The 13,252-nt window shown below is 40.9% G+C and overlaps 1 protein-coding gene across 1 annotated transcript in view; it reads right to left on the reverse strand.

Moving 5' to 3' along the window:
* panx2 (pannexin 2) overlaps nt 1-10,267 on the reverse strand; it is a 52,333-nt gene extending 42,066 nt beyond the window's left edge. Inside the window, exon 1 of the mRNA XM_059986874.1 lies at nt 10,042-10,267. Coding sequence (XP_059842857.1) covers nt 10,042-10,267 — 226 coding nt within the window. The remainder of the gene's footprint in view (nt 1-10,041) is intronic.
* Nucleotides 10,268-13,252: the final 2,985 nt, after the last annotated feature.

The raw sequence follows: 13,252 nt of genomic DNA on the forward strand, positions 1-13,252 counted from the left end.
GCAGCGGAGGTTGAGATTGGAGTTTTCCTTCTGCTGGGTGAACTATCGGTCACGACTGACAAACCCATCTGCCCAAAGCGTCTGGTTTTAAGGCACCAGTAACCTGCCTTTCCCCCTCCTCCTGTCAACAGAAACTGCTTTGCTGGGCTTAGTAACAAATCCACACGTGAAGGCCAAGAGAGTTGTTGGAGGATTTCTGGGAGCTCATCCCCACTACTCCCCCGGCTATGACAACCTTAACGAACAACCGCGATCTAAGTGCTCAGAGCTTCTGCTCAAATGCATCAGAAAGGGAAAAGAAATCATGGCATAGTATGGTGTAGATCGCGGACTCACAGGGGAACCAGCAAGCAACACATTTACATCTCATCGCAAATGGAAAAAGCACACCAGCGTGTTCCATGCAGGTTATCCTTTACGCTCCCATAAGCAAGCACATGTCCCTTGTGATCAATTTAACCATCCTAACCAACATCTTGTTGACTCACTTCCTCCGTCACAAACCAGCTACACGTTCGGAGGGTGGCGACCCCTGCTGGTGAAGATGGCAGGGTTTTTCTACGGAGCACACAGGTCAATGTCGCTGCATATTGATGGATTTAGGATGGACATCGGACCATGGTCACTGGGGGCTTGCTATTACATGGTGGGGCTAATGCTGGAGTAAGAGGGGGCAAGTTGATGCTTTTGCTGTTGCTTGTGTGTGGGAGAGGGAGGGTGCTTTGGGGTTTGATTTTTTACTGTCTTTAATTCTTTGGGGTTCTTTTCCTCTGTTTCCTGTAAAGATTTTGGGTTGTATACTGGATACAGTGTCTGATATTAAACTGAACCATTGATAGCCTATGAACCACACCCCAAGCAGCAGCAACCTGCAGACTGACTTATTCTAGCGACAGCAGGCACAGCCCAGTTCAATCATAAGGTTGAGAAAATTCATGGGCCCAACTGCGGGCAGAGGCTATGTGAGCCCATTTCCTTGGTATTACCAGAATAACTCCAGCCTACCAAGAAAGCATCCTTTAGCAAGGACCCTCATCGACCAGGCCATGCTCTCTGCTCATTACTACCATCTGGCAGGAGGTACAGGTCTTCTCACACACCACCAGGTTCAGGAACAACTACTGGGTTCCTGAACTAGTGTGGATAACTTCACCCAGCTCAATGCTGAGCTGACTCCACAACCCATGGACTCACTTTTAAAGACTGCAACACAGTATTACATATTTACTATTTTATATTTGCATTATTTATTTTCTTTAGCACATTGGTTGTTTGTCAGTCATGGTCATTTATAGTTTTTCATAAAGTCTATTTCTTTATTTTCCTGAAAATCCCTGGAAGAAAATGAATCTCGAGGTAGTATTTGGTGACATACAGTATTGTGCAGCATTCTTAGGTAGATATATATATATATATAGCTAGGATGCCTAAGACTTTTGTACAGTACTGTAGTAATTTTGTGGATGAACAGAGGGACCTTGGGGTTCAAATCCATACGTCCCTCAAGGTCGCTGCACAGGTCGATAGGGTAGTTAAGAAACCTATTCTGTTCAGTTCTGGTCACCTCATTATAGGAAGGATGTGGAAGCTATGGAGAGGGTGCAGAGGAGATTTACCAGGATGTTGCCTGGATTGGAAGACGAGTCTTATGAGGCAAGGTTAGCAGAGCTGGGAATCTTCTCTTTGGAACGTGGAAAAATAAGAGGGGACTTGATAGAGGTCTACAAGATTGAGGCATAGGTAGGGTGGATACCCAAAACCTGTTTCCCAGGGCACGAATAGCAAACACCTGAGGGCATATGTACAAAGTTAAGGGAGGGAAGTTTAGGGGAGACATCAGGGGTAAGTTTTTTACACAGAGGGTTGTGGGTGCCTGGAATGACTTGCTAGGGATGGTGGTGGAGGCTAAAACATCAGGGGTGTTTAACAGCCTCTTGGACAGGCACATGGATGAAAGAAAAATGGAGGGTTATGGGGTAGTGTGGGTTTAGTACTTTTTTTTAAAAGGAATATATGGGTCGGAACTGCATCAAGGGCTGAAGGGCCTGTACTGTGCTGTAGTATTCTAGTGTCTAGTGTCTAAGGTATTGAACTGTATTGCTGCCACAAAAAAAAACAGATTTCATGATGTATGTGAGTGATGATAAACCTGATTCTGATATGAGTCTTTATTGTGGACTGAGAGTGTGAAGGGGGTAGGGAGAGGGAAATCATGGTTGGGAAAAGGAGAATGAAGAGGGGAGGGAGCAGGAAACACCAGAGAGACATTCTGTAATGATCAATAAGCCAATTGCTTGGAACTAAATTACCTTGCCTGGTGATTCAGAGCTAGATGTGTCTGCAACTGAAAAACACCCCCCCGTGGCTCTGACACCCCTTCTCTGCCCTTTGTCCCACAACCCTACCAAGGCATTCCACACTCATCATTTTCAACATCCTTTGCTCCTGCCAGATTTACAAACTTGTTCTCTGCACCATATTGACAAATACGGTATTGTGCAAAAGTCTTACACACCTTAGCTCTCTCTCTCTCTCTCTCTCTCTCTCTCTCTCTCTCTCTATATATATATATACCTGAGACCTTTGCACATTACTGCATACTGTATGTACTTTGATAATAAATTTACATTGAATGGAAAGGTGATGGTTTCACTAGTCTTTCCCGAAGCAGATATACGTTTTCTTGTGATGCGAGAGCTCCAGTGCTTTCAATATTAGTGACTGCTTGTTTCTCTCTTTCCTTGTTGCAGGTGCTTCCTTTCATTCAACACACACAAGATGCTGGAGGAGTTCAGCAGGTCAGGCAGCACCTATGGAAATGAATAAACAGTCGATGCTTTGGGCCGAGACCCTTCTTCAGGACTGGGAAGGAAGGAGGAAGGCCCTAGGATAAAAAGGTCTGAGAAGGGGAAGGAAGACTAGCTGGAAGGTGATAGGTGAATCACGTGGGTGGGAAAAGTCAAGTGCTGGAGAAGAAGGAATCGGATAGGAGAGGAGAGTGGACCATAGGAGGGGACCCAGGGTTGGTGGTAGGTTGGTGAGAAGAGCTGAAAGGTCAGAGTGGGGATTAGATGAATAGGGGAGAGGGGTCAGCATCTGCAGACTTTCTTGTGTCTTTGACTTCCTTACATCCACTTCTCCAGCTCCAATATCAGACTCAACAAACTAAAGTATTTTACAATAACGTTGCTCAAACTAAAGGCTCATTGCACTGACAGTAACAATCAGAAATTGTCATCCCTCAAAAGGCAAAGTGCTAAATCTCCTTAAAAATTACTTTCCACAACTATTTCAATCACAATAGTCAAGAAATGCCCTCCGAGTCCCCCCCCCCACCAACAGCTGAGAACAAGTAAGCAGAGAATTATCCTTCTGCAGATATCATTTTCAACAGCGTCACTACAATCTGCTTTTGCAAATATTGTCAAAAAAACCTAGGCAGGATTAAGATTTGACAGATCCATGTTTACAAATACAATGTGGAAAAAGAATACTTCATGGCCTGCATGCATGGCCTTTACTGGATATTTTAATAAGGTCAGCCTTTTGATTAGCAGCTAAAATCTTCTGCATAGACTGCTGGATGGGTTCACCACTTGACCAGTGGTGAACTTCAGCAGCCTGTGAGAGATTGCAATCAAAAATTTGTCACCCATCTCACCAGCCAATATTTGTTCAATTTATGACTACGATATGAGTAACATCATAGAGTCATAGAAAAGTACAGTACAGCACAGAAATACACCCTTCAGCTATCTAGTCCATGCTGAACCATTTGACCAGCCCAATCCCATCGATCTGCACCAGGACCATATCCCTCCATACCCCTACCATCCACGTACCTATCCAAACTGTCTTAAACGTTGAAATCGAGCTCACATGGACAGCTCGTTCCACACTCTCACCACCCACTGAGATAAGGAGGTTTCCCCTCTTTTTCCCCTTAAACTTTTCACCATTCACTCTTAACCCATGACCTCTGGTTGCAGTCCCTCCCAATATCAGCAGAAGAAGCCTGCTTGCATTTACGCTATCTATACCCCTCATAATTTTGAATACCTCTAATGAATCTCCTCACAATCCAAGACATTTTTCCAACCAATTCACTTTTTTGATTGCATAAACAAATAAAGTGAATTAAGATAGAACGCGGATACTAGGAATAAAAGTATCTGCATTTTCTATAAATAAACATTCATTGTCACGCTGTAAATCAATGTAATATGCTAAGGGTCCAAGTGAAGTGTGAGAAATATGCCTTGCAATACATCTATAAATCAATTTCTGTGTAATAACTGGGACAAAAACAGAATGACGCAAAATATCTTTATTTATTCTGCTTGACTAATGCAGGAGGAACTGGATGATTACTTGCTCCTGACACCTTTGTCTAACAAGAGCGGTAGCTGGACTTGTCCCAGTAAGGATATTGGTTGCAGATATGATGAAAGAGGTAAGTAATATTGTGTTCTCTGAAGCACAGAAGAAAAGGTTTCATCTATCTTAAAGATTAAAAATAGTCCTTGCAAGAACTTTAAACGTAAGCTCTCCCTCAAGTTAAGTTATGAGCAGGTAATTATTTTTTTCAATGATGTTCCAATTTTTGCTGCATTAGTGGACTGCAGTCATTCTCCTAGATCCACAATGCCTGCTCATAAAACTGATAACTATATCCAGAATCCAAACAGGCTAAATACAACTAGCATTTGCAGTCTACGTTCACATAAGTTTTCATTGTAGCTATAATATCGATTGACATAAATGGACTGGACTGTAGTCTTCTGGGGTCCAGCATTACCTGCAATTCAGCGATGCAGTCTTAGGTTGCAATGTTACATGTGTCCAACAGCAGCTTGTACATATTGACCTTCATGTGAAGTGAATGCACTCTTCCTCTAAGGAGTTTTTACGTCCTCTGTGCCAGTAAAGTGTTCTCATTCTGCATTCAGTTATTTTTGATGTAAGTACCACATTAACTGTGTTTGTGCTCGTTGTATGGATGTCTCTGATGAAGTTCTTTTTTTTTTTTGCAGTGTCCCAGTTGATTTAGCTCATCTGTGGAAGCAATAAAGGTAAAACGAGTCTCTCATAATTAGAAAAATTCTATAACTCTAAGTAGGACTCTGTTACATCAAACAGAAGTTGATGTAAGCATTTGATTAAAAATGATAAAGTTATTGTATTCATCTAGAAAGATGCATGTGCTTTTGATGGACACTTACCAGCATCAACAAGATGTTTCCTCCTCAAAGTTTCCAATCCATTTTAAGGTGTCGAGATTGAGTAACTCACCACCTCTTCAGCTGGTGTCAATTCCTCCTCCTGTCAGGATATTTTCTGGTTGATGAGTAAACACAGCTTTCTGTTTATCTGTTCACATCATTCGACCTTTCCACAAAACATACCACTTTGTTTTTGTTATCAAAAATTGCTCTCAGCTTCTTAGCAATTCCTTCTCAGGTTTACAAGCAAATTCCCGGATTCAGTGTTGAGGAATTCCACTTAGGTCTTGACCACTTTGATCAAGAGTCTTCTATTTACTTCAATAATGTTATCCTAAGACATGGGTGTCATTTGGTAAACAATTACACATCTGCGTTACCAGAGAATAAGTTTGTTGATCTTCACAGCTCAATTATTTCAATGCATCAATAACTATTGCAAATCGAAGACTAATCAATGTTCACAAAGAAAGATGACAGTGTATTTTTGATAAGATGTACAAGATTCTAAAAGACCAGGATATCAATTCAAAGTAGAGGACCTGAATCAATTTTCAGACAAAATGCATTTTAGGGGGTAGGTTCACAAATAAGCGGGCATTTTATTTGTAAAAATTAACAAGTGTCATCCTTATATTTTATATAACAATTGTTTCAATGAATCTTTTGATAGTGCAACTTTCCCAGCAATAATCTAAACTTGTAATCAACAAATAAATCTCATTTATGTTTTGACCATATAAATCCTTTAACTCAAAATGATTGACATATTTCACACATTAATCTCTGATCTAATTTCATTAATCAATACTATCACCAATTTGAAAATAAATAGTTCAAATTCAAGTTCAAATCCAAGTTTATTGTCATTTTAACTGTGTATATGTATACTGCCAAATGAAACAATGTTCCTCCGGACCAAGGTGCACAACACAGTACCTATACCTCACACACAACACATAAGGTAAATTACCACAAATAATTTAAAAATATTAAGGTGCATTTATGTCACAAGTTAAAAAATAAACAGTATAACGCCACTGGTACTTCATTTGTAGCGAGACCTGGGTGGGAGTGGGGAGTTCAGTAGTCTCACGTGTTTGGGGGAAGGAGCTGTTTCCTACCTAAGAGTCCTTGTCCTAATGCTACAGTACCTCCAGTCTGATGGTAGGGGGTCAAAGAGATGGCTGGATGGATTGGGAGGAATCATTGAAAATGCAATGGACCCTGCATACACAGCACTCCTAGTAAATATCTTGGATAGGTGGAAGAGAGACCCTGATGATCCTCCCAGCAGCCCTCATAATCCTTCATAGGGTCTTGCAGTCAGATGCCTTGTAATTCCTGTACCAGATGTTGATACATCAGGGCAGAACACTCTCAATAGTTCTCCTGTATTATCTATGCATTAATGCCACCAGAGGCACACAGACCATTAGTCAATAAATGTTGTGTTGGGAGACGTCCATCATTTAACCAAGTACTCAGGGGACCCCACCCCTACCATAAACTGAGGGATCAGTGGACCATAGGTTGGGAACCCCTGCAAACACTGATTAAAAACTGATGCTTCTACGTCAAATTAAGAACAAACTGATGCCTTGCATGTGATGAGATGCTACCAGGAAGTGAACTTGGCTTCCCTCCTTTTTAACTTCTACACAAATGATCAATTAATCTATCCAAATATATGTTGCTTATCTATGTCAATGAGTCAGAGTCTGTACTATTAAATGTACTCATTCTCCAGATGAGTCACTTTGGATCAAATCTAACCAAGAGAAAGATCAACCTCTTTCACTTGCCCACCCAATTTGTGCTAAACACCAATTGAAATGGATTCACTGGGTAAATTCACCTAAATCCTGAAGTGAAACAAACCTTAAACTCTCTTTCCAGACCAAGTAGAGAAGATTGGGGGGAGGTGGTGGTGGTGGTGGGGGAAACAGGGCTAATAAATAAAATAATGCCTTTCACAATGATGCAGCCTCAAAAAGGGGTTAACAGATGCCCGTAATCAGGATCTCCACATGATGTCTACATAAAGAAGACAGACACAATGCATGAAGACAGCTGGCACATCATTATCACCAACCAACTAACATCAGGAGATTGTTTATTCTTTCGGAATAGTGTTGCCAGACCTAGACATCCTTGGCAATGAGCCCAACCTGAGTATTAATTTCGCTGTGCAGATTTCTATGAGAGCACAGGGAAAAGGGACTACCAGGTAAATCCCAAAACACATTTGCACTCAGTTCAACAAATCAAGAGCCTTAGGAATACTTCTGCAGTTGTCAGGTTTGGTTGCATGTGTTCACTATAACATGAGTAAACATAATCAGCGTAGTGACTGCAGATGAAAACCGATCTTTCAGCATCTTTTTGTATTTCTACTGCTCAATGATGGCCCCTTAAAGTGCAAGATCTTCTTGAATCAAGCTATCAGCAGTGAAATATGCTTGTTACTGGGAAAATACTTAGATGAATAGAAATGAAAGAAGGAAAGACAATCTACCGGATCTTTACCAGTTGTTGGACTAATATAAAGATGCCAACAAGAGCCACAAACACATAGATCTCAAGGCTTCTAAATATACAGAGGACAACACTTATGCATCTGATTGCCAGCTTGTATCCTTGCTGACTCTACTCTGAACTTTGCTGTAATTTACAATCTTAGAATGATGAGTGATGAAATCAAATATAGTTAATTTAGTAAAATATAGAATGTTATGAAGGTTAATGGAGAGCTTTTTTTAAAAAAAATCCATGCTTCATCAATGTCCTCTCTCACATCTAGGAGTGAACCAGTACTATGGCTGAGGAAAAGCGGCATGTTTCATTAAAATATCAATGAATTAACCCATTAGGCCATCAAACTGTAAACTCAAATTTGTAATACATTACTATCAGATTACTGTGCTGTAAATGACAAGCTGTGAAAGTGTCCCAAGACACCATTACTATTTGAGATGCTTTGTTTTTTAAATATAGATTATAACTTGATAGATTTTTATATTGGGCTGTCTTTTTGAGACAGTTAGCATTTGGATTTAAGACATTAAATTACAAAATAATAACTGAGTGAAATAAACAGAATTGAAGTTCTATGTTTTATGCAATTAAGAAGAAAGCATGGCAGCACCTCTACTTCCTTAGAAATTTGCAAAGATTCAACATGGCATATAAAACTTTTCTAACTTCTATAGATTTGTGGTGGAGAGTATATTGAATGACTACATCACAGCTCGGTATGGAAACACCAATGCTCTTGAATGGAAAATTCTACAAAAAGTAATGGCTATGGCCCAGTCCATCATGGGTAAAACTCTCCCCACCATTACACAAAATATTGTTGCAGGAAAGCAGCATGCATCATCAGAGATCCCCACCACCCACGACATGCTCTCTTCTCACAGCTGCGCTCAGGGAGAAGGTACAGAAGCTTCAAGACTCGTACCACTCAGGTTCAGGAACTGTTATTACCCCTCAACCATCAGGCTCTGGAACCAAAGGGGACAACCACTCAACTTCACTTGCCCCGTCACTGAAATGTTTCTATAATCTATGGACTCATTTTCAAGAACTCATTTCACGTTCTGAATATTTATTGCTTATTTGTTTATCATTGTTCCTGCTTTCATTTTATATTTGTACAGTTTGTGTCTTTTTCTCATGATTGAACGCCCAAGCTGGGGTGGTCTTTCCTTGATTCTGTTATAGCTATTATCCTATTATGGATTTATTGAGTTTGTCCGCAAGAAAATGAATCCTGGGTTGTATATATTGACATTTCCGTACTTAGATAATACATTTACTTTGAACTTTGAACGCAACGTAAGAGTTTTTTTGTCTTTTAGGAAGAATGGACCGGGCAGTTAAAAATGACGCTTTGCACTGAGGGTTGGTTTTGATCTGTTTAATTCCTTTCCTAAATCCGTTTCGATTCAGGGAATGCGTTAGACAGGTTAAGTTTCAAGTCGTAACTACTGAATAATGCACTTTTAGTTTTCAATACAACTGATTGATCAGAAGATTTTTTTTGAGTATAGAGCTTTTTAAAGCATTAAAGAATGCTAGATTATTTTACAAACTTCAGTTGTGTATCTAATGGGATTTTAGGAAATTGTCCTTGATGTGCATGGGTATTCAAGTGAGTAATTTGGTGGCTTTGCTTTGGTCACTCCTTATTTTCATGAAAACAATGTTTTGCACCGGTTTCCAATTACAAATATTGATGGCGCGTGCACGGTTGTACATCATCCATGCACATTTAATCAAAGAAAAAAATCAATCCTCCCGCCAGTTCTTCCTGAAATAAAGACAGCCTTGGCAAATATTTTAAGAAAACTTTCCCTTTTTAAAATAAAGGGGAATCTCATACGTGAGAGAACTAAAACACTATTTAGTATTTTTGAAGGATAGTGCGTTTCTGCATCATGGTGTGAACTCATTTATTTACAATCTACAGATTAATTTTACGAGAGGGCGGGCTGATAGGACGCCTTAAACGTATAATGCAGTGGTCTCTGTACAAGTCTACTCACTAAAGAGGTATTACTGCCATTGTCAGTTCATTTTGAAGGTCAGATGTCAACAATAACAAAATGTCCCAATAAAACTCCAAAGTAAGAGGCGCGCGGCAGAGCAAAGTGTCTGGTCGGGTATAAAATGTGAGTGACGGGCTCGGCTCCAGTGGAACTTCTGTCATGCATAACCTGCGTTAATGTACAACAGAAACGCCGGGAGTTCCGCCCGATACAGTTTTTAAATAATTGTTATGATATTGGGTTGTGTAACTTCTCGATCTTCTTACCTGCAAAATTTTTAGTGAATACCAATGTGACTAATAGGATAGGGATAATGACTGTCCCGATGGACACTACTCTGTCGAATGGAAGTTCTAGCTTTAGTTGAACCATGAAGGCTGCAAAGGGCGAGCCTTTCTCATCTTGTTGCCCCGGAAGGATCAGCTCCTTGAGCTTTTCACCAGCTAATAGCGCAGTAGCCATGTCTGGATGGTGTTCTATGATGTTGTGCATTCGTCACTGAGTGCAGATATGATCCCTAAAACCGGCCTGTGTGCTCGATCTTCCCTTGCTGGAAAGCGACCGAAATCCCAAAAGATCGCTTTCTGTTAACATATTAAAACAAAAGGCATCATGTTCATATATGCAGACTATCACGCACGCTAAACAACAGGAAAAAAAAAGACCGAATTACATCCGCCAACTCGCGGAAAACAGTACATCATTGTTGCACCAAACCACATCCCAGATCGCTGAGCTAAAGTAGAACACTGCCTCCTCGCCCCCGCACCCTAGCCCGCACTGACTGAATTATAGCGAAACATTAGCTTATTGACTGCATGAACATACAAAAGTATTGGGAGCAGGCTATCCAGATACCCTCTGCACCTTCCAGCGAATGCATTGCCCAGAAAATCCCAAACCCGTACTACGTGTTATTAATTGAACTTTAAATAAACACAGCAATAGAAAATATCCTTCACTCACCGAGATGGAAAGATCAATTGTGTTGAAATCGGCTATCTCAATGCCTCAGTGAGGAGATCGGGATAAACGGGTTTTCGCCGCTCGTTGGGGTTTACCAGTTGTATACATTATTCTTCACTGCATCGCTTATTATTTTCTTGTGTAATCTCCGTTTATCTGACAACTTTCAGCAAACCGACTAGAATTAGTGGGGATTATTTTTACAAACGTCGACGGAGCAATATGAACAAATGCAACAGCAAAGGCAAGGCTTTGCCGCAGAGTAAACTGGGTTCAGCACCATGGCCAGCGCTATCGGAGGGGGAGCAGTCCATTGATCGCGGTTCGCGAGTTAGACACGTGAAATTGCGGTGAAACTGCCATTCCGCAGCTGGACGGGCAGCTGTGCACAGCACTGGGCTGCGTCCAATTCAGATCTCACACTCGATAGTAAATCATCCTCGTCTCAAGGTTCGCCCTCTTATAAATTGTTGGATCCACTCGTATTAAATGCTCGCTGAGATTTCGACTGCTGGCTTAACATATGCAGCACGTTTGTGGGAGACGCAATCAGATTGGTCTCCAGGAAACAACATGCCTGAGCCATGACGTGTCTTTTCTCTTTCATGTGATTGTGTTCGGAAATAAACTGCTGATACTCAAAAGGGTTCTCTTTTGAAACAACCAAACTAACTTATTAACGTTCAAATGTGTGATCAAGCTTTCTCGGTTCGAATAAAACGTACACCGTAATCTCAGTAGTTCAGGGAGCTTGCGGGTAGTGCTGTAAAGTCGTAACATATCACTGCCCTCGCGTAAGTTTTTAATCCTTTAAAGGCTGTGATTCCATGGGTAGCAGAAAAGAGGGATATAGAACACGGGTAATAGAATACAGAGCATAAAACATCTCCAGTGGCAATGGATTACATCTGTTATCAGAATCAGATTTAATATCAGTGGCATATGTTGTGAAATATGTTGTTATTTTGCAGAAGTACTTTGCAGTACATAATAATGAATCTGTGAATTACAGTAATTACATATATATATATGCTTACAGTAAGAATGTACAGTATATAAATTAAAACATTAAATTAATCAAGTAGTGCAAAAAATAGTGAGGTAGTGTTCATGGGTTCAATGTCAATTCAGAAATATGATGACAGAGGGGAAGAAGCTGTTCCTGAATCACTGAATGCGTGCCTTCAGGCTTCTGTACCGCCTTCCTGATGGCAGCAATGAGAAGAGAGCATGTTCTTGGTGATGGGTGTCCTTAAAGATGGACGCCACCTTTCTGAGACACTGCTCCTTGAAAATGTCTTGGATATTACAGAGGCTAGTGCCCATGCTGGAGCTGGCTAATTTTACAACTTTCTACAACACACTTTTGATCGTGTTTAGTAACCCCCCACCAATACAATACGGTGATGCAGCCAGTCAGAATTCTCTCCACGGTAGAAGTTTTGGGTCTTTAAGGTGACAAACCAAATCTCCCCAAACTCTGAATGAAGTATAGCTGCTGTCTTGCCATCTTCAGAGCTGGATCAATATGTTGTGACCAGGTTAAGTCCTCAGAGATATTGACACCTAGGAACTTGAAATTGCTCACTCTCTTCACTTCTGAGCCCTCTAGGAGGATTGGTTAGTGTCCCCCCATTCTACCCTTTTTGAAGACCACAATCAGCCCTTTGGTCTTCCTGACACTGAATGCAAAGTTATTGCTATGACACTACTCTACTAGCTGGTATATCTCGTTCCTGTACTCATGAATTCATGTATTCATGAAGAGCCCTTGAAAATGAGTCTATAGGTTGTGGCACCAGTTCAGTGATGGGGAATGAGAGAAGGGTGTATCCTGGGTGATTGAGGTCCTTAATGCTGGATGCTGCCTTTTTGAGTCATTGCTCCTTGAAGATTTCTTGGAAGTTGGGGAAACTAGTGATGATGAAGAAGCAGACTGAGTTTACAACTTTCTGCAGCTTATTTCAATCCTGTGCAGTAGCCCTCGATTACTAGACGGTGATCCAGCCAGTTAGAATGCTCTCCACAGTACATCTGTAGAAATTTGTGAGTGCCAAATCTCCTCAAACTCCTAATGAAATATAGCCGCTGTCGTGCGTTCTTTGTAACTGCATTGATGTGTTGGGCCTGGGATAGATTCTCAGAGATGTGGACACCCAGGAACTTGAAATTGCTCACTCTTTCCACTTATGACCCTGTTATCAAGTATTTATATGTTACAGGCAAGGGGAAACATTTCCTATGCATGTTACTCCACTTCACACTTCCCTGGATTTAACAATATTTGCTGCTCCTCAGCCCAGTTCTGCATTCTATCAATATCCTGTTGTAAACTATAACATCTTCCTACACAATCTACAGCACTATTACTTTTGTGTCATCTGCAGACCATACTAACCCATCCTTCCACTTCTTCCTCCAAGTCATTTATAAAAATCACAAAGTGCAGGAGTTAAAGAACAGATTCCTGCAGAAGTCCACTAGTCACCGATCTGCAGGTACCATATGCTT

This window comes from Hypanus sabinus, chromosome 13 (assembly GCF_030144855.1).
Source record: "Hypanus sabinus isolate sHypSab1 chromosome 13, sHypSab1.hap1, whole genome shotgun sequence".
Lineage (NCBI taxonomy): Eukaryota > Metazoa > Chordata > Chondrichthyes > Myliobatiformes > Dasyatidae > Hypanus > Hypanus sabinus.